At 49.0% G+C, this 20,955-nt stretch overlaps 1 protein-coding gene across 2 annotated transcripts in view; it reads right to left on the bottom strand.

Annotated features, from left to right (window-relative positions):
- The window catches only part of Dock2 (dedicator of cytokinesis 2), a 378,635-nt gene extending 370,184 nt beyond the window's left edge, over positions 1 to 8,451 (bottom strand). Inside the window, exon 1 of one of the 2 annotated variants that reach the window (XM_020164385.2) lies at positions 8,338 to 8,451. In XM_020164385.2, coding sequence (XP_020019974.2) covers positions 8,338 to 8,380 — 43 coding nt within the window. In that variant the 5' untranslated portion in view covers positions 8,381 to 8,451. The remainder of the gene's footprint in view (positions 1 to 8,337) is intronic. The other variant, XM_074057759.1, reaches the window with a different exon arrangement.
- Between the last annotated feature and the right edge of the window lie 12,504 nt (positions 8,452 to 20,955).

Here is a 20,955-nt window from a genome sequence, read left to right as displayed (position 1 = left end):
AAGAGATGATAGCTGTTTTCTGACTCTTGGCAGCACCTGGCTCCAACAACTCATACTTTGGGCAGAATGTCTTAGCTACAGATATTGTATTCGTTTACAAAGTGGCTGCTGAGCACACTTTATTGGAGACCTTAACTGGCTTACATGAGTGGGGTTTAATAAAACCATAATACAAAAGTCCACATGTGCTTACTTCTGTGGAAGTTGGGCTTACAGCTTCCATTAGCTTCCCAAGGGGACCCACTGTGACAGTGACAGCTTGCTCCCCTCACCTGCCACTTTCCTGCTATGGCCTTGGAGCTGATGGACTCAGAGTTAATCCCCAGAAGAATTCTTCCCTCAGACAGTACATCACGTGACTGGCAGAGGAGTGATGCATACATCCACATAATGAAAAGATGGGGTGCTGTGGTTTCAGTGGGTACCCCCAAAATTCATATACTGGAAACCTAATTTCCAAATTCATGTGCTCCTGGTGTTTGGAGGTGGAACCACTGGGAGGTGACTAGGGTGAGATGAGATCATGAAGGTCAGGCCCTCGTGATGTCAGTGGCCTTATGAGAGAGAGAGAGAGAGAGAGAGAGAGAGATCCGAGCTGGCTTGCTCGTTCTGCCTCCCGCGTGATGCCAGCCACCACGCAATCACGCATCACGAGCCCCTCACAAGATTCTGAGCAATGCAGGTGCCATGGTCCACGGTCCTGGACTTCCCAACCTCCAGAACCATGAGCTCAATAAACTATTCTTTATAAATTACCCATCTGTAGCATTCGGTTGCATCAACAGAAAATGGACCAAGAAAGAAGGTGAAAAGTGATAAAATAGAAGGGCTGAGGTGTGATTTTAAAAGCCTGAAACTGCAAGCCCAAGGGACCTTGCTCCTCAGTTTCCTCATCTGTGATGTGAATATAAAAGTACCCATCCCCCCGGGGGTTGTGAGGGTTAAAGTCAATGCCACCTGTCTTCCCAAATGTGCCATTCTGTAAGATGATGACACCACGGGCCTGCTTATGAAGACCCTAGTGACAACTTGGTCCAGGGTTAAAGTAGAGAAGTCCTGTCTGCAAGTCCTCTTCTTCCAGCTGCTCATTCCAAAACCCTGGGTTCACCCAGGTCTCCTCTCTGTCTCTCTCACCCACAAACAATCCACGAGGAAAACCCCACTTGCTCCACTGACAAAGCTTACATCCAGAATCTGAGCTCAAGGCCTCACATCCACAGCCACTTTCCCAGTGTGAACCTCTGCCCCCTCCTACCTAGGTCTTTGCAGCAGGTGACTAAGTGACCCCCGCCACCTCATCCAGTTCCCCTTTCTCCTTTCCCATGAAGCTGCTAGAACAAATGCAAGGCAGACAGATCACTCTGCAGCTCTGCTCTGAATGCTCCCCTCCCACAGAATCCCCACCCTTCCACGGGAGTAAAGTCATCACAGGCACTGTCCATATGGCCTCCCCACAGATCCACTGCCTGCAGTTCTGCCTCTTGCTCATCCCAGTCCAGCCCCGCTGACCTCCCACACAGACAAGAGGCTTCCTCCTCAGGGCCTTCCCACATAGAACATTCTTTTTTCAGACCACTCCCTCATTGCCTCTACCATGAAGCAAGCAGGAAGCCCCACTTCTCAAGCAAACTCTCTGGTCCTCCTGGCACCAGAGGTGCTGATCTGCTACAGGGCATGCGTGCCAGCCAGGATGTCTCTGGCCTGCGCTCCCACTGCTCACTTCAATCTAGCAAGCACCTGCTGAGCACCACTGTGTTCAGACCCCATGCTATGTCCTGGGGAACTCATGCAAGTCACATTGTCCCCCATGTCTCCTTCCTCCATTCCAGGCCAGCCCTTCACCCAAGAGTGTCAGAGGATCCCTGAGTGCCCTGGGACCATGATGGGAGAAGGTCTGGGACCACGGTGTCAGCCTTATCTCCCTCCAGCCCAGGGCTCTTCCACCATGAATTTAAACCAAGGCAGAGGCCTGCGACATCATGGTTGGAGAAGGAGGACAAGGAAGAACTTTCTCCAAGGGGAACAAAAAACAGAGTAAGATTTAAACCACTCAATAACTCAGCTGGACTGCTTTTCAATTCACACCAATTACAGGTAGTGGAAGAAGGGTGAAAGTGCCAATTAAAGGGGGCATTTGTGGGATCCACACAGATTCTTTTAGAGTTGGGTGGCAATAAACACCATCCCTGTTTATATGAGAAGACTCTGGCACCCATGTGTAACTGACTATTAAATTAAAGACATATAAGCTTTCAGAACAACAACAACACATCTGAAGGTCCAGAAATACATGAAGCATCGTGGTGATGACATTGAACATTAAGGTGATGACATGTCCTGTCTCAAAATATGGCCATGATGTAAGGATGCTGACCAGAGAAGGAAGCAGAGTTTAGAAAACGCGCTCTGGCATCAAAGCTCGCTCAAACACAGACATCATGGCTGGGAGCAAGATGACTGAAGAGCTGTGAGGTCCCGCATACCTGCATGTTAGGACAATCTTCCTACAGGGACTCGAGCAGCCAGCCCAGAGGCTAATAGGGAAGCAGGAGGCCCAGGCGCCTCTGACCTGGTGATAGGACGGATCCACTTTCCAACCCATGTGTTTTGTTGCACCAGACTAATTTCTGGGACCAGTCCAAAGACACAGCTGCCTCTATCACGAAGGTGGGAGCTGAGGTCCCTCCAAACATTTCTTCTGCAGTTTTGTTTCCCAAGCTCCGCAGAGGCTTGTCAGTACCCTTCCTACAACTGTCTCATTCCTGGAAGAATAATCCTTTACTTCAACAGCATGTATCACATCTGTAATTATGTTTATTGGTTGAGCTGCTAAGTCTCTCTCTCTCTCTCTCTCTCTCTCTCTCTCTCATTGAGACTACATTATTGGCCTAGCTCTGGTCATCTCAGTGACTAGTGCAGTGCCTGGCACATAGGAAACAGATGAAGAATGAATGAGTGAGTGACCGGATGACACCCTCTGCCCCTGCTCTTTAACCAGTGCCTGTGGCAGCAGCAGCAATATAACCTGTTCCTCTGAAGCGAGCTCTGCCCTGCATGTTTACAGGAGGTTCCACTAGTGCCTCCTCTGCCAAGCATAGGCCCCCTCGCTCCCCTCAGCTGGTGAGTAGCAAGTCTAGTGACCCCAGCCACAACCACAGCAAAGTGGGCCAGGCAGGGGCAGTGCCCCGACCAAAGTGGAACCCTGACTTGGGTGGCTTTCTTGAGAAGGCAAGTCAACACACGACTCTGGACTTCTCTTGGGGCTTTGAACAACGAATCATGGAAGACTCGGTGGCACAAGGGGTGCCCCTCTACAACAGCCCAGTATATAGGCAGGAAGTTTCCAGGTCCATGTCACCATGGATGAGTCTCATTCTAACAAACTCTGCAAAGCCATGCATGCAGAGTTGGGGGTGTGGTGTGCTGGATTCACCATCGCAGTGTTACAGAACGTCAAAGCCATTAAAGGGGTCCTAGTCCAATGTGACCACACTTTCAGATACACGCTTTGAAGTGAATAATCTAAAATGAGGCCTTCAGAGTAAGGTCCTAGTCCAAAATGACTAGTGTCTTTACGAGAAGACAAAAAGACACCAAGGTGTGGCTGCACAGAGATGACCCTGGGGAGAGGCAGCAAGATGGCGACCCACAAAGCAAGGAGAAACCAGCCCAGATTCACCTTGATCTTGGACTCCTAGCCTCCAAAATCACAAGAAAATATTTCTATTGTGTGAGCCCCGTCCATGGTGTTGTTTTCCACAGTACCACAGTGAGTACACTGACTTCAATACCCCTTCCCTTCCTTCTCTAGGGATGGAACTAAGTTTTGCCTGGATATGTGGCTGCCTCTGTTACAGAATCCATTTCTTGTCTTCCCTTGCAGGCAGGTCCAGTCATTTGAGTAAGATTTAACCAATAGGTTAAAAAAGGAAATGTCAAATGTACCCTCCAGTAAGCCACACCTCCTTGTTCCCTCCATCCTTCTTGCTGGCTAGAAAGTGGCCTGATGGCTGGAGCTTTTGCAGCCAGCTTTGTTCAAGAGAAAAGTTTCATGCCAAGGAAGCAAGACAAGAGAGGGCATGAGCACCCCCTTCGCAGAACATTTAGGTTCCCGTGTAGGAGAATAATGAACCTGTCACTTAGTCCACTGTTTTGGAGGTTTTCTTTCACCCACAGTCACCTCTCCTTCACGTAGTGTCATTTTCTCTTTCTTCCTCTGCCTGCTCCCCTCTCTCCTTCAAAGACAAAGCGCTCCTCCCGGCCGCAGTCTCAGGTTAATTGTGAGTGGGTTCTGCCAGGTCACCAGACAGTCAGGAGATGGGCCAACTGTCACCCATGTTCAATCTTGCCCCCCCGCCCCGTCCCAGTTAATTCTGTTAACTTCTCACAGGGACACGCCTGCTCAGAAACTCCAGGGCTCACAGAAGAAACTCAAACTCAGCTGGGCACCAGAGCCCTCTCCATCTGCTCCTAATCCACCTCTGCCATGTCCTCGTCTCTACAAACATGAACTGAAGCCAAGTCAGACGACTTATAGTGTGACCCGTGTGACTGTCACACGTGCCAGCTTTCTGCCTTTGGATGCCATGAATCTCCCCCTCCAGGTTGCCCCCCTGGTGTAGTGCAAAGGGCCCAGGTGGGGTCTGGAGGCAACTGAATTCAAGGGCCATATCCATTACTTCCAAGTTACGTGAACGCTGGACCTTGGTTTCCTCATCTGTAAAATGGGAATGAAAGCACACTGCATCACAGAGATGCTCCAAATTCAGACAATTTAAGGTCTTGCAAACCCTAAAATTCTGTGCTCTTCCAGGGAGTGACTGTCCTGAACTTGGCGCTGAGCACCTCCTTCTCTTGGTTTTGCGACCTCAGACATCAATTCTCATCAGCCAGGTGGCACACGGGTAAGTGCTTTCTCTCTGTCATCCCATCCTTTCCTCACAACAACTTCACCAGACCTGGATCACCATCATTATCACCCCCATCACAGATGAAGAAACGGGGTAGATTTGAACTCCGTTCTGACTTCACAGCCCAGCCCCTAGCCTTCCACATGACTCCTCAAGGCAGGAGCTGAACCCTTTCTGACTGCTAGATCCATGAGGACCTCCACCTCTGGCCTCCCCTGAAAGTGGAGGGTCACATGTCAAGGCTACCGCAGGAAGGAGAAATAAACCTGGCCTCAGCTGCCCACCAGACCGCAGAGCGACCAGGAAAGCCATGCGCTCCTGGCGATGGGTGGCCTGGCATGGAGCCCCTCCCTGCTCCAGTTAAGCGGACCACAGGAGAAGCGTCCAGAGATGGCCCAAGCGTCCCCAGCCCCTTGCAGCTCCAGCTCCACCTTCTTCCAAAGTCCCCATCGCCACCACCTCACAGGGTCTCTCCACAGAGGAGTGGGCACTGTGAGAGAGAATTAATTTTCTCCAGGAAGAGTGAGAGCAGAGATCCATCTGCAAATAGCCATGGTGTCAGAGCAAGAACCTGGTCTCCTCCCTCTTAGCCTCCTGCTGCTTTTTCTCGTTGGATGATCCTGGTCTTCGTCATTGCAACCCCAAATTTGCCTTTTCCCTCCATCCATCAGAGCCGCAGAGGAGGACTGCAGGTGACAGCCACTCATTTGGACATTTGCCTGCAGGGACCAGTGTCACTTGGACATGTGGGTATCTACCAGGTGCCTTCTGGCCTCTACAGAGTGACAGACATTCTGGCTCCCATAAACAGGAATTTTCAAAGGCTTGGATGTAACTCAACAGTAGAACACTTGCCCAGTGTGTGCAAGGCCCTGGGTGTGATCCCCAGCACCTTAAAAAGAAAAGAAAAGGTGTTTGGGCAGGTATATATGGTGCATTCCTGTAGTCTCTGCTATTTGGAAGCTGGAGGCAGGAGTATTGAGAGTTTGCAGCCAGCCTAGACAAACTTACCAAGGCCCTATCTCAAAAAAAGTAGAGCTAGGAGCATGGCAGATATGGTGGAGCACCTGCCTAGCAGGTATGAGGCTCTGAGTTCAAATCCCAGTAGAAGAAAAACAAAACAAAAGGGCTGGGGCATAGCTCAAGTGGAAGTGTGCTTGCTTAGCAAGTACAAGACTCTGGTTAAATCCCTAGAACTTCCCAAAAAACCTAGAATTTTCATAAGTAGACATGGAAAATGTAATTCTCCCACCAGATGAAGAAGCAGCTGGGGCTAGGGCCTAACACAATCCTAATCTCTAAACTCACACAGGCAGGGTAGCCTCTGCCAGGAAGGGTTAAGGCTCTACTCCATCCTGTGACATCATGACTTCACTGGGCCCTGGTACGTGTGTGTGTGGGGGGGGTGATGGGGGGGTCAAAGTCTAAAAGTAATTATTGAGGCTCATTCCTGTAATCCTAGCTACTTGGGATGCAGACATCAGGAGGATGATGGTTCATGACCTAAAAGTTCTCGAGACTTCATCTCAACCAGTGGCTGGGAGTAGTGGTACCTGCCTGCCATCCTGGCTAAGCAGGGAAACATAAGTAGGAAAATCGTGGTCCAGGAATAAAGTGAGACCCTATCTCAAAAGTAACCAACATGCCAGGCACTGGTGGCTCACGCTTGTAATCCTAATTCCTAGCTACTTGGGAGGCTTAGATCGGTTCAAGGCCAGTCCAGGCAAACAGTTCGCAAGAGCCCATCTTCAAATTAACCAGGGCATAAAATGGACTGGAGGTGTGGTAGAGCGCCTGCCTAGCAAGTGTGAAGCCCTGAGTTCAAACTCCAGCCCTACCAAAAAGGAAAAAAAGCTAACACGCAGTGAGGGTTCCTTTGTACAGTCACCAATCTAGGCACTCCATGCAGATAAACTCACTCACGCCCCACACCTCTGGAAGCAGGTGCTGTTAGCAGCCTCACCGTACAGACAAAGAAACGGGTCGGAGAGAGTGCACAACCTGCTGCAGGTCATGGGGCAGGTGGTTGGAAGCTGGAACCCAAGAACAGGCAGTGTGGCACCCAGGCACAGGGCATGCCCACAGCGCAAGGCCTATGCACGGTGAGCACTGCAGCTCGCGGGCCACGGAGGGGACACTGTTCCACTTCCATCTCCTTCATCAAGACCCTTGAGCACCCTGGATTGCCAGGATTGTCCCATCTGCCACCCAGGCACCTTTGTTCTTCTGTCTACCCAGCTTCCCTCCCATGGCTGCAGCAGGAGAGATCTGCTCCCCTCCCCTGCTCAGAAGCCTGCTATGACTCCCTACTGTCCAAGCAAAAACGGCCCCAACTCCTTAGCCTGTCATTCTCAGCCCGCCAAAATGTGGCTGAGTCATTCCCTTCCTCACCCCCTTTCCTCAAGGCAGACGGTGCTACCTGAGATGTACTCTGGGACCACACCGGTCCCTCCTCGGGCTTGACCCCGTTTATTGGCTTGACACCCCAGCTGGAAGCAGTGAGGCCTTGTTCAAACTCCCATTTTACAGACAGGGAAGCTGAGACCCCTTGAAGCTGTGGATTTTATTTGTTCTCTGGCTGGGGATCATCTTAAAGTACCCAGGACGTGGGGCAGAAATCCGGGCTGTCCTGGCAGGGTCCTCAGTGGCCTGGGGGGCCCCTGCATGGACTCACTTTTGCATTGGGTGGTCCACTGCCCCACCTGCCTGCTGCATCTGCATCTCTAGGGTGGAGTCTGGTGTCTGCCCCTGAAGCAATCTCACACTCTAGTTCTCGAGGATGGTAGCACCTCAGCCTCCCTTCCCCCAGCCACCACTTCCGGCCCGAGCTTGAGGCCCAGGCCTCTGGGTGCTTAGATGGCTAAGCCGATGATGCTGGCTCCTTGCCCATTGATGACCTGGCAGAGCCCTTTTCCCCAGAGGCTCCGGGGAGACTCCAAGTGAGAGACCCCACCCTGGACCCCATGCCCCAAACTTGCACTGCTGTCTGGGTGCTGTGCCAAATCAGGGTTCTCTGAGCCCGGAGGGCAGACCAGGAAACAGGCAGAGGTCCAGCTTTAGGGAAGACTAGAGGGAGGCCTGCTGGCCTGGCCAAAGGCAGCCAGGGGCTCCCTTCAGGAGGCCCAGTTCCCAAGAGGGGCAATGCGATAGCTCCCAACAGGACACCACACTCAGTGGCCACACCTGGGAGATGCACAGGCGTCCAGCAAGGAGGGTGACCCTGGGCAATGGGTCTGACATGGGGTTCCAGCAGGCCCCCACTTCCTCTGCTCCCCTCCGCCTCAGTGCACCTATGCCCTCCCACAGGGTGGGGAGCACTGCACCCCAGATCTTGACTTGGCCCTACACCGTAGGTGTCTGGTATTTTCCTGCACCAGGCGCTCTGGTCCCCTCTCCTCCTCCCTGTGCCCACTCAGCCCACACCTACCCACACCATGCCGCTCCTTGTCAGTCCTGCGCCAGGGGGCCATGGCAGGGGCCTGTGGGACTTGTCCTCCCGTGGGGAACCGGCAGGGGTGGCCAGGCACTGCCGGGCCCACTTCCTTCCTCTTTCAAACTCTCTCAGGGCCCGCCCTCCCCGCTCTCTTCTCCCGCCTCTGTCGGCTGGGGTTCACTAGACTGCTAATGCAAGAAGGCCCCCTGCAAAACTTGAAGGCCACCCCCAATTATCTCTTCCCCAGACGAGTGGGCACAGGCCTGGCAGGTACCTGGGGCCAGTTCAGTTTCCCTGATTCTGAGCCTAGGGTCAGCACACCCAACCCATGGTGTAAGCTTTCCTGTCAGATCTGGGTTCAAACCTACACCAGGACTTCATTTTTCTAAGGCTCGGTTTTCTCATCTGTTAAATGGGATACCAGCACCCCTTCATGTGATTTTTGTGAGGACACAGCAGGTGACACATTAGAGTCAAATACTTCCCTGGAGGAGAGTCACATGTAGCCTATATGCTTTGGGTGCCATGGTCTCAATGGAGAAGCTGGTGAAAGGCCTGGAAACCCACCTCTGAGAACACCAAGCACACAGCATCTGGAGGACCAGGCCACACTAAGCCAGGCCATTGGACCCAGGAAGAGTCTGGGAGTGAGGCCAAGGCAGACAGTTCCCCATAATGCCCCTCTGCCGCTCTTGGAAGAGTCTATCCAAAAGGAAAACGGCCCGCAGTCCATGGTGACAGGTGAATCTAAGCTTTCCTGAATTTTCTTTCTTCGTCTTGATTCCCACTATCCCTTTCTGCCCCACCCTAGAGAGTCATGGCTCACAGGCAGCTGTCACGAAATAGTAATTTTGTTTTATTTAACGTTATTAACTTTTCTGTTTTGTAGCAGCACAAGTTGAGCAGTATCTTTTCGGTGACCAAATACCTAAGAGAAGCAACTTAAAGGAAGACAAATATTTTTTGGTTTATGTTTCAGAGGTTTCAGTCCATCATGGAGGAGAGGGCATGGCAGAGTAGAGAGGCTCACATCATGGTGGCCAGGAAGCAGAGAAAGGGAAACAGGAGGGGCCAGGGCAAGATAGAGCCCCCCAAGGACATGACCCCAGTGGCCTCCTTGCCCCCACTAGGTCCCACCCCCTACCCTCACCACCTCCCAGTCGTTCTGTCACAGGATGACCCTGTCAGGGGATTGATCCATAGGCCAGAGCCCTCAGGATTGAATCGCCCTGGAGTCGATCACAGACACACCCGGTGTGCTTTCCTCATCCCCTGGGCAACTCTCACTCCAGTCAGAGGACCAGGCCAGTGTGTGTTGGGGGGGGTGTTTAGGGGTGTGTGTATCGAGTGGGGGGCGTGGGTGTATGCGTGTAGGGGTCGGGGAGGGAATTTGCTGCAGGGAATCGGCTGAGGCAGTTGTGGAGCTGACCTGACAAGTCTCAAATCTGCAGAGCACAGATAGACTGTGAGAATTTGTTTTCTCCTGAGACGTAGAATTACCTACAGAGTATTCTTGTCCCCTGACCTGCAAAAACTAAAATATTGGGTATTGAGTCCTAGAGGGCAAGCTGGAAACTCTCAGGCAGTGGCTGAAAGTGCTGTCCGCAGATGGACTTTCTTCTTTTCCAAAGGCCTTCAGTCCTGCTCTTTAAGACCTGTCAGCTGATTGGATGAGGCCCACCTGGATTACTGCAGCCCACCCCCTTTATTTTGGATCAATGGATAATGGATGTTAATCGCACCTACAGAACACTACTGGACTCTCTGATTGGCTCTGCCGACTTGACTCACAGTATTCACCATCATGACTGGCCCCAGACATCACAGGCTGGACAGCATTTTCTGCTGAGGTACAGAAAGTAAATATTTCAGTCTTTGCAGACCAAGGGCACAATCAGGGATGCTATGTGACATGTGCATAATAAGAGGAGACAAGCTTTCACAACTTTTTATTGATAAGACTTGCTTTTTATGGATTGAGTATATTCCTTGTGATACAGGTCTAGCAGTGAGAAAACCAATTTGGGAGTGGAGAGATAACATTGTACTTTATTGGGGTGTAAAGTGAGTGTTCCCTATCTTTAGAACCGATACCGAGGTTGATTTGGTAATGCTGAACTCTGTTGAAGTTTTATGTTCACCTTTGGGAACAGAAAACTCTTCACAGTCAGGCTGTAGAAACCCTTCTTTTGATTTCTCGTCTACCATTTACATATGTGGAAACTGTTCTTAGCTCCTGGCCATGTAGCAGCCAGGCACAGGTGGCTCACTCCTAGCTACTCAGGAGGCATAGATCAGGAGGATTATGGTTGGAGGCCAGCCTGGCAAATAGTTCCTGAGACCTATCTCAAAAATACCCAACACAAAAAAAGGGCTGGTGGAGTGGCTCAAGTGGTAGAATGCCTGCCTAGCAAATGTGAGGCCCTAAGTTCAAATCCTGGTACCATCAAAAAAAAAAAAAAAGAAGAAGAAGAATCCATGTGGCCAAGAACCTGCAGTGTGCCACCCCCCTGCAATATGGGACTTAATAGTCTTCAGAGCCACGCCAGGCGATCTGAAGTACAAGTGGTTTTCACCTGAGGTTTCTGACACACAGACAAGTTCACACCAGCAGAGCACCGAAGCACTCGGCAGGAAGCGAGGACCAGCAGTGATGCCAGAGGCAAATTCTGCAGATTTGCTTCCCTGGTCTGCTTTGACATAACTTAAAATAGGAATCTGCCCCTTAACTAAAGTTAAACCAATGAATCATTCTGCGTACTAAAAGACTTGTAATTGCCTGCATTTGGAAGAGACAAAGTTAGACATTTATTTTGACTGGAGTTAACTAACTTTTTATCTGGGCAGGCTTTCATACAGAAGTCGTCAAGGTTCAGCTTGACTGGGAGATGGCTCTTGAGACGAAGAGAGTTAGCACCGCACTTAGTGGTTCTCCAGCACTCTGAGAAAAATTGTCACAGGAGATGCTCAAATATTAAGACCACTTTACAAATGCAGATAGCACTGGACAAAGTTTTATTAAACACCATCAGTAGGGAGTCTGGACTACTGGTGAATATAATGCCGCATACACTCCGAGGCGTGGTTGTGGGGAGAAGGACACCTCTGACCAAGATGTCTTTGAAGTCCATCTAGACAGCCTCTCCCTGCCCCACATTGAGGTCTCTGTGTGCAAAACCGAGCTGACACAACAGCCACACCCCAGACCTGTGCCTCTCCTGATTGCTTCCGTCCTCTGTAACAGGTGTAGTGCCAGGCTCTGTGGTCCAACAGCTGTGCTAGCATAGCGTCCCGACTGTGTGGAAATTAATCTTTCTTAATTCCGTTTATTAAACACGTACTGCTCGCCAGTCCCTGATCAGACACTTTACATCACAAATTGTCTCATTCATCCTCAAAATAACTTCGTGAGATAGGTACCATTATTATCACCACTTTGCTGATAAGTAAACTGAGTCAGAGGGATGAGACTCCTTATAGTATCCCATCAACCACCAGGACTGCCTCTGGGAGGTGTCATCGCACTCATCTTAAAGTCACTTTCACTACAAATGATGATTTCAGGGGCAGCTGTTGAAACTGGTCTGTCCCCCATGCCACGACCTGGCCAAGGTCCTCCATGTTTGAAACTTGGATTGGAGCCCCACCTCCAGACTTTCCTTCTTCCGATCTCTTCTCCAAGTTAGGTCTGCAACTCTCCATCCCAGAAACTGTGATCTCCCCAAGATGCCCAGGATAAGCTAGAAACGAAACACAGAGCAGGTTTGTGATAACTTGGGAGATTTCCCTGCTTTTGTGAAGTCAGCCCATTCCACAGACAAGAGCTATGCAGAGCCTCCAGTTCCGGCCAGAGAAACTGATTTGAACCATGTTGAGGAAAACCACAGAAACCAGCTTGCTCCCCAGGCACAGCGGGAAGGGAAGCTTTGGATATGCGCCTTTCTCAGAGTGAAGCATTTTGGTCTGCAGTTCGGCTGAGATTCACTAGTGTGGCTGTAATGAGTACAAAACACCGAGATCCATCCATGAAGTTTGAAGTAGCCCGTGTCTGGTGCCCCTGGAGTGCCCTCCTCCCATTCCTGCCCTGGGAAGGCCCGGATTGGGGGTCAGGGGTATGACGGGGTCACCACAGACCCTGCCAGTACATTCCTTCTAATCACAGGGGTGGCCCCTTTCCCTGTGTGACCCCCTCCTTCCAGATGGAGCCACCTGGACTCAGGGCAGAGGAGGTGGCCTGCCACTATCAGATGTTAAGGTTCTTCCGGCCCACCTTCCACTGTGTCCATCACACGTGTCTTTGGGGCTGCAGCCTCTGCGGTGCTTCCTGCTCGGTTACTTCTCACAGTCATGGCAGAAGGATTCTGTGTGTCCCAGTGAGGGCTCGAGGTTCCTGTCAGGACCATGAGAGGCTCTGTAAGAAAGATGTGAGAGGCAGCTCACTACAGCAGCACGAGAACAGCAGCAAGGCCAAGGCCATGTGCAGACAACCAGGGGCTCCTATCACTCTGCCTTACAAACGAATAAGGGAGGGAGGGCTGGAAGGGGAGAGGATGAAAAGCTTTCCTACTTATTTGTCTTACTCGACTGTGTTACGTGTCATCCTTGAATTTACTGCTAATTAACCTGCTACAGAGCTGTCAATCACTCTCAACTATTGACCAGACGGTACTGTGTGAAGTCTCCTAAAAATGCCCCAAGTTCTCACATCTCTGTGTGTTCAAGCAACAATCCTCCTCCTTCTTTTTCTCTAGGCTAACCTGTTCCGGGAGGATTTCCAGTGACCCTTCCTGTGTCCCACCGTCCTCTGCAGTTGAACAGCCATCCTGGCACTTACAGCAGCCAGCAGGTAAACTGCTCGCCTTACTCTTGCCCTGCCTGTTCCTTCTGGAACAGGCTCTCTCTCTGCAAAGCTGCCCAGGCTCATCCTTCATGCACGGTGACATCTGCCTTGCTCCCCCGTCTGCTTGTCCCTGACCCCATCCTCACCTAGAGACAATTCTATCTAGCAGTACAAACGCTAAGTCTGAAGAGTGACCTGTTTGACAAGTGTATTAGGTTCTCATGGTGTTTTGTTTTTTGAAAATGAATTGCTGACAATTAACAATTGAGGAATCTCACCCTAAACTCCTGGATTTCTAGACTCTAAGCGAATGTGCCTACCTTAAGGTAGTCGGGGAGGTAACACTAGCTACAGCCCTTCAGCCAGAGCATGCACTCTGATCTCCCCACTCCCAGTACTCCCTCTTCTCCCCCAAACTGAGGCCAGGTCTTGACTGCCCTGGATCATTAGATTTACACAATTGCTTTTCTTTTTCTTTCTTTCTTTTTTTTTTTTTCTTTTGTGTGTGTGGAACTGGGTTTGAACTCAGGGCCTTCACTTTGAGCCACTCCACCGGCCCTTTTTGTGATAGGTTTTTTTTGAGATAGGGTCTCACAAACTATTTGCCCAGGCTGGGTTCAAAACTTAATCCTCCTGATCTCTCCCTCCTGAGTAGCTAGGATTACAGACATGAGGCACCAGCACCTGGCCACAATTGCTTTTCTTGAGATAAAACACACAAAAAATGAAATCCTTTTGTGTTCCATCCAATGAGGGAATAAGAGAGACTGAGAAGACAATGGTGGGAAGAGTAGGCCTAACTGTGTGTGTGTGTGTTGAAAGAGTGCTATGTAAACTGCCATAGTGAAAAACAGACCTAATTTGCTTAAGTTGCCTGACTCGTTCCTGAATGAGGACATGGAGTTGTGACCCCTGGTGGCTGTGTTGGAAATGAGGAGGGCAACACTTTCTGGCCAATAGGGAAGCTTTGCTTTGGGTGAGGGATTTGCAAAACCCACCCTGTCAGGTCCTCCTGTTGCACAAGTGTACAAAGCAGGTGTTCCTGGGGAACCCAACTGCTAGAACCAAGGGTGCCTCTGGAACAATGTCAATCTTGGAGACATTAAGATCTTAGCAATTATATGGTTTAGAAGACAACGGATTCCTCACAAGCGCTTGTGTTCTGGCAAGACTCCTTCAGCAATGTGGCCATGTCTCTTCTTTCAGGAGCTCAACACACTTCTGCACACCATGTCATAGTTGTTGGCACCAAACCTCCACCCCTCGCCAGAGGCTGAGTGCCCCTTCACGCCACATTCACAAAGAGCCCATCCTATGAAAAGCCACTAAGGGACTGAGGCTATGCCTTGGAGAACAGCAGGATTCCTGCTTTCAAGGACCTGGTACCCTAGCAGGGAGGCAGAAAATCAAAAGTACTCAGTAAGATTTAATCATGATAACAGCAGAGAAATGATGATAGAGTGTCTTGGGGGAGCCAGATAGAGGCGGGCAAAGGAAAGTTTCTTTGAGGAAGTAATACTGAAGAAGTGACACCCAGGAAGTGAGTGGTCCAGGAGGAGTCACCACAACTGCAAAAGTCCTCATAGTAGAACAAGCTTGGTGCAGTCAAGACACCAAACAAGGGCCAGGAAATATGGTGACTGAGTTGGAAAGTGACAAGGTGTAAATTCTGTGGGAACCACACCTCACAGGACCTCAGAGGCAGTAGAAGGGAGCTTGAGTTTTAACATTGGGAAGTGAGAAAAGTCAGCAGCTCCTGGCAGCTGGGTGCTGGCCGGGCCTTCACAGCTGGGCTGCTGTGTTCTGTTGAGCTTAAACAGTTTCTCAGAACATCAACCTCAGAGAGAGCCATGCTGACCGTGATGGATGAAGGCAAAAACACGACTACAACATGAGCTTTGAATAAACTACACCATGGCCAAACATCTCCCCAGCAGGGTGAAAATGATTGACTGCTCATGTGTTTAAAATTCAAGCTCAAGTTCAGCTTTAGCCTTATTTGTCTCCACCCTCCTTGATGCATAGTGGTAGAATTAACCCTGACTTCTTAAATAACACCCCAGCTCACCTAACAAGATCAAATCCTGTAATAACGGCCCTTCTAACACACTCCAACTAAGTCACTGCAGGGCTCTCCATGGTGTGCGGTCACCAGCAGTAAATCCAATTTCTCCTATCAGTGTGTTGGTGGTGGTCTTCAGAGAGAAGGCATTGATGGGTGTCACCGCCCTAGGTTCAAAGCCCAGTACCTCCAAAAAAAAGAAAGTAAAGTCCTGGTTGATGAGCCAGATCTTTGAAATTAATTAAGAGGAGCACAGGGCTCCTCTTGCCACTGTATCATCCCTGATCCCTGATATCCAGAATGGTTCACCACCACTTACACCCCCGTCCCAGTCAGCAGGAAGGGATGCAAGGGAAGAAAAGAGTAGCACTCTCCACTTTTGCCCACATTTCATTGACCAAGACAAGGCCCCATGTCCACATTCAGTTGTAAGAAATTTGGGGCCATGTGTCCAATTGAAAGTTCCATTTCCACGGAAGAAGAGGAAAACCATTTTTGAGATGATGGGGAAGGAAAGACAAAACCTAGTTGGATAGAGTAAGGAGCGAGCAGAAGGAAACAATGAGCACCAGCTTCTCTTAAATAGTGTCACTGGAAAGGAGAGAAAATGGAGCAGGAGCTGCAGGGGACCAGAGGTCAGGAGGAAGTTAAGAGAGGTGTGGTGACCATGAGATGTACTTTTCAGATCTGCTACTGTGAGGAATATCTGTGCCTAATGGTCCCAACTTTGTACTCTGAAATCCTTTCCCTTTCATTCACACCAAGGTTACACTTGCCATGAGCTGCTCATGAGTACAGGTGGCCAGGGTACCGAAGAAGTTGTGTTCCTGCATGGCACAGGATTCTCTGATTGGCAAGTCTGGCTCGAGCTTTCCCCATTGACATTGCCAAAACTTACAATGCAGTCTTTTCTCCTTCTTTCTTCCCTTCTTCCCTCTCTTGCTTTCTCCCTCCCTCCCTGCTCCCCTTCACAGGCTCCAGGGATGCATCACGATCTACCAGCCCTTTAGTCTCCTTCCCATTTTCCCTCATGGATGTCTCTGTATTCTCTTTGGAAAATAAACTCTAGTAGGTCAAGTGACAAGACCAGTGAGAGGCTACTTCAGCATCCAGGGAAGGACGACTGTGGACTGGCCCAAAGTGGTTAAGGACACAGCAGTCATATGTAAGACATATTTCAGAGGTGGTGTCAATAGAATTGTCTACAAAACAGAAGCACACATAGAGGTAAGTGCCAAGCCAAAGCCAGAGACCCAAAATAAAATTAGCTTCCACATGAAGCTTCCTCATGAAGTCCTGGTTGATAAGGGAGTTCTTTGAAATTATCAGGGATATAAATCAGCCTTTTTTTCCCCCACGTTTAACTCCTCTCTTGAAATCTGCTTCTCGGAGCACCTGGGGAGATGCTGGAGTATGCTTTCCGCCTCATGGGAATGCATCAGGCATAGGGGAGAGGGGAGATTGGTCATGCTTAAGGGAGGGAGGACCATGCCAGGCACAAGGCCTTGAGTATAGGAGATGGGGTGGATGCACACAGAGGAGTACAGCGAGTGCCTCGTTGCAAAAGGAGTGGCAGGGGAAGATATGGGTGCAAAGAGAGGCTGGTCAGCACAGGTGGTAGGAGGCCAAAGTCCTGCCTTCTCTTTGTTTCATGAAAGGTGGGTGAGAAATGATTGATTCTGGAGTCACATGTAAATTCTTTGAGGCCCAGCTATGTGAGTCTGGGCAGTAACTGACGTTTCTGGCTCTCAGTGCCTGCATGTTGGATCTGTTTTGTGACGCCTAGAGCAGAGTTAAGGAGACAGATGAGTGAGCACATGAGAGTGTGTGAACACCAGCACATAAATATGCAGCAATGCTACCTTTTCAGCCAAATATACAGGTCACCAGCTGACACCAAGGAAAGGAAGCAGGTAGGGAAAGAGAAGCGACAGTCACCTTGCAGGGCCGGAACACAAGCACTCCTTGGTCAGGAGATTCAAGCACAAGAGTTGGGTTGATCGGTGGCTTTCCTGTCCTGGTGCAGACAGGAGTTATGCCAGGGCCTCTCCCCTCTAGCTGCACATTAGCGTCAGCAGGGAGATTCCAGAATGTACCTGTGTCTCAGGTCCTCCCTCCCCTGATTCTGATTGAACTCCTTTGGGATGAGGGTCCAGCGATACCCAGGTGTGTCAGTCAGCTTTCAGTCACTGTGACCAACACCTGAAATAGCCAGTTTATAATGGTGACAGGTTTATTTAGCTCACTCTTTGGGGGGTTTCAGTTCACAGTCTTCGGCCCCTTTGCTGCAAGGCTGCTACTCACAGTAAGGAGCGTGTGGCAGAGCAAATCTGCTCACCTGATGGTTGGGACGAAAGAGAGAGGAAGAGGAGGGGACTGGGGCCTGTCTAAACCCTTCAAAGGAGGCCTCTGTGCCCTTGAGTGGAAGACCATCTAAAACCAGAGTTTTGTACCCCAGGCCCAAACTCCTGGAATTCCACATGCCAGGTCCAGCCACTCGTCCCTATTGCTTACTAAAGAGACGTGGTGAAGGCGGAGAACAGAGATTTATCACACAGCCCTGGACATGCTGGAGGAAGATGCAGAGTAAGCACTTAGCCCATCTGCAGACGTCTTTGGGATACAGACATGCGGTACTGGTTTAAATCGACAAAGAACCAGGGGCAGGAGGCAAAGGTACGCATCTTTAAACTGTCCCCGTCACTGGTTGGTCTCGCTGATCATTACCCCAGTCCTTGCTTTGGGAGAGGTTCCAGAGTTGTTATCTGGAGGGTGGTGTATCCTGAGGAGGGTGTACTGTTGGGGTAGTTTCTGTCCCTTGTCATTAAGACGTCATTAGTTCTCTCTTTATGGAATCCAAGGTGATTGCAAAATGACTGCAGAGAGAATGTCTTAGAGCAAAGACAGATTCAAAATGAAGGAGAGATACCATGCTTCTAGTTAATCCGTGATCCCCAGTAAGGAGTCTGTGCTTTTCAGCTAAAGCAGTTTGAGCCCTTCTTCCTCTAGACGCCCTCCATTTCCCAATAGTGCCAAACCTTTGATACATAGGTTTTCAAGGAACATTTAAGATCCAAACTACAGAACCAGGGGAACAGAGAAACAGCAGCTAAGGCAAAACTCAGTTTAAGCAAGGACATTCAGAGCAAGGCGCTAAGGCAAGTTTACGGACAGTGGAGTGTCATTTAGTTAGGGAACAGCGAGAGCTTTTGTAATGGATAAGGACAAATGGTAGAGCAAGCAGAACATTCAAAGTGGGTGGCACTTTTTGAGACCAAAAATAGCTCATGTTTATAATCTTCATTTTTGGTGGTAGTGGAGTTTGAACTCAGGGATTTGCTCTTTTGAGGCAGGCACTCTACCACTTGAGTCACATCTCCAGACCTTTTTGCTCTGGTTTTGGAGATATGTCTTACTTTTTGCCCAGACCAGCCTGGACCACAACCCTATTTTAAGCTCTCTGTCATTGCCCAGCTTTATTCCATTGAGATGGGGGCCTCATGAACATTTTCCCCAGGCTGGCCTTCCTACCTCAGCCTCCTAGGTAGCAAGGATTATAGACATGAGCCACCAGTGCCCGACTCATGTCCATAATTTTATCCCAAGTGCCCCACATACAGTAGTAAGCCCTCAGATGTCTTATGAACAAACAACACCGAGTAAGTAAAGTATCACATGAGAATTTCTCTTGCCCTGATGACTTCTTTCAAGTTTAGCAGAAGATATTATATATTTGAATCTCGTTGACCTAAAGAGCTTTTGTTCTAAGTTGATTGCTGGGCTGGTACAGAGAAAAGAATTGCACTAAGTAATTTAAGTGGAAAGCGATGTATTTCAGGGTCTTAAGCAGATCACAGAATTGATGAGAAAGCTGGAGCAACAGATGGGTGTCCAGGAAAAACTACCAAAGCTACACCATGGAACTGGCTTGGCATCATCTCTGGCCACCATGGTCGATGTCTTCCTTTTATGGCTAGCTAGCAAGACAGAGATCAGACAGAGCATCAGATAAAGAAGACACCAACTGCAGTCCAAAGCAAGCCTAGGTCACATGGCATACTGAGATGGAAATGAGCTAGTGAGAAGCAAAAACCATTTTACTGTACGAGATATCTCCAAAGTCGAGAACATAGGCTGATTGACCTTTAGAATTACAGGCTGCTTCTGAAAACACAGCCAGTAATATTCTTTATCATTCTGATGTCCTTCCAGATGGAGTTTCTATGGACTTAAGAAAGTGGTCTAATGGTTAATCTAAAAAAATATACAATAAATACCATTTTGTATATTAATCCTGTTTTTATCAAGGTTAGTAATTAGACTTATTACTTTAAAATTAGAACATGTACAGGACATTTTATTTGAAAATGTAACTAATGCAATATTTAGAACTCAGTTTACCTTTTGTTTCCCAGCTTCCCACATCACCTGTCTTCTCTTTACTTTCAAAGGGACAAATGAAGTTATCTTCCAAAAGAGAGAGGGGAAGAGAGTTGGAGACAGAGACACAGAGACTTTCACAAACAGAATCTAGAGGAAATGTGAGTAACAGCTTTTTGTTTTGTGGTAAAGAATTCACTCCATCCAGATATGAAAGAAACCATTTTTTAAAGATTTTTCAAATATGTTCAGTTAAGTGAGATCATGTTTTTATAAGTTTTAAATCTCATTATCCTTATTGTCTTTGTGATTTTTGTGCATGCTTTTACGTTTTTCTTGATGACTTTTCTTGGTGCTCTTTTTCCATAGACGGCATCTTTCACTATTCACCAGAAGGGCCATTATCAAAAAGATAATTCCATGTGGGGTCAGAGGTTCCGAGTTTAATACTGGGCTTTAAAGGAGACTTACCTTGACGTTACGATGGGCATCGGTAATACATTCAGCATTTGCAGCTGTAGAGTACAGAGAGGGATCAAGAATTATTTTTCAGGGCTGGTGGAATGTCTCAAGTGGAAGAATTATTTTTCTCCCACACATTACACAAATAAACCCAGCATTATTCTTCAAAAAGATCATCCCTTCTTATTTCCTTTTAGGAGTCAGGCATACGTTTGAATATGAAATGTCCCCGACATATTCACATGTAGGGGGCTTGGTTTCCAATTGATGGGCTTTGGAGACATGATTGATCTTGAGGATGCTGACATAATCAATGGCTTGATCTCTTGATGGATTTATGATACAATATCATTATTGAAAGGTGATGAAGAGTGGGTGGGGCCTAGTTGGCAGGAAGTAGGACACTGTGGTGTGTCGTGAAAAGATGCATCTTGTCCCTCGCCCTGTCTCCTCTCTCTGCCTGCTGTCCATGATGAAGAGAGCTTTGCTCACCCATGTGCTCACCGCCATGATGCTCTGCCTCACCACGGGCCCAGAAGCAACGGAACCAAGGGAATACATGAGCCAAAATAAATCCTCCCTCCCTTAAGTTCTTTATGTCAGGTATTTGGTCACAGTAGTGAAAAGCTGACTAACACTCACTATCTAGCCCAGGCTGGCCTTGAACTCATGACCCTCTGCCCTCAGCATCCAGAGTCCTGGGATTGCAGGTGGGTGTCACCATGACTAACTCCTTCCTGCATTTGTAGCGTCTTTGCTGTTCATAGAAACCTAGACAAGTTTCAGGCATAAGCACTTACTCTTCCCTTGAATGAAAGTCCTTTGAGAATGGAGCCTTCATGATAGAGATTAGTGACCTCGAAAGGAG

Source organism: Castor canadensis, chromosome 16 (genome assembly GCF_047511655.1).
Source record: "Castor canadensis chromosome 16, mCasCan1.hap1v2, whole genome shotgun sequence".
NCBI lineage: Eukaryota > Metazoa > Chordata > Mammalia > Rodentia > Castoridae > Castor > Castor canadensis.
This window is presented reverse-complemented; position numbering and strand designations above follow the sequence as displayed.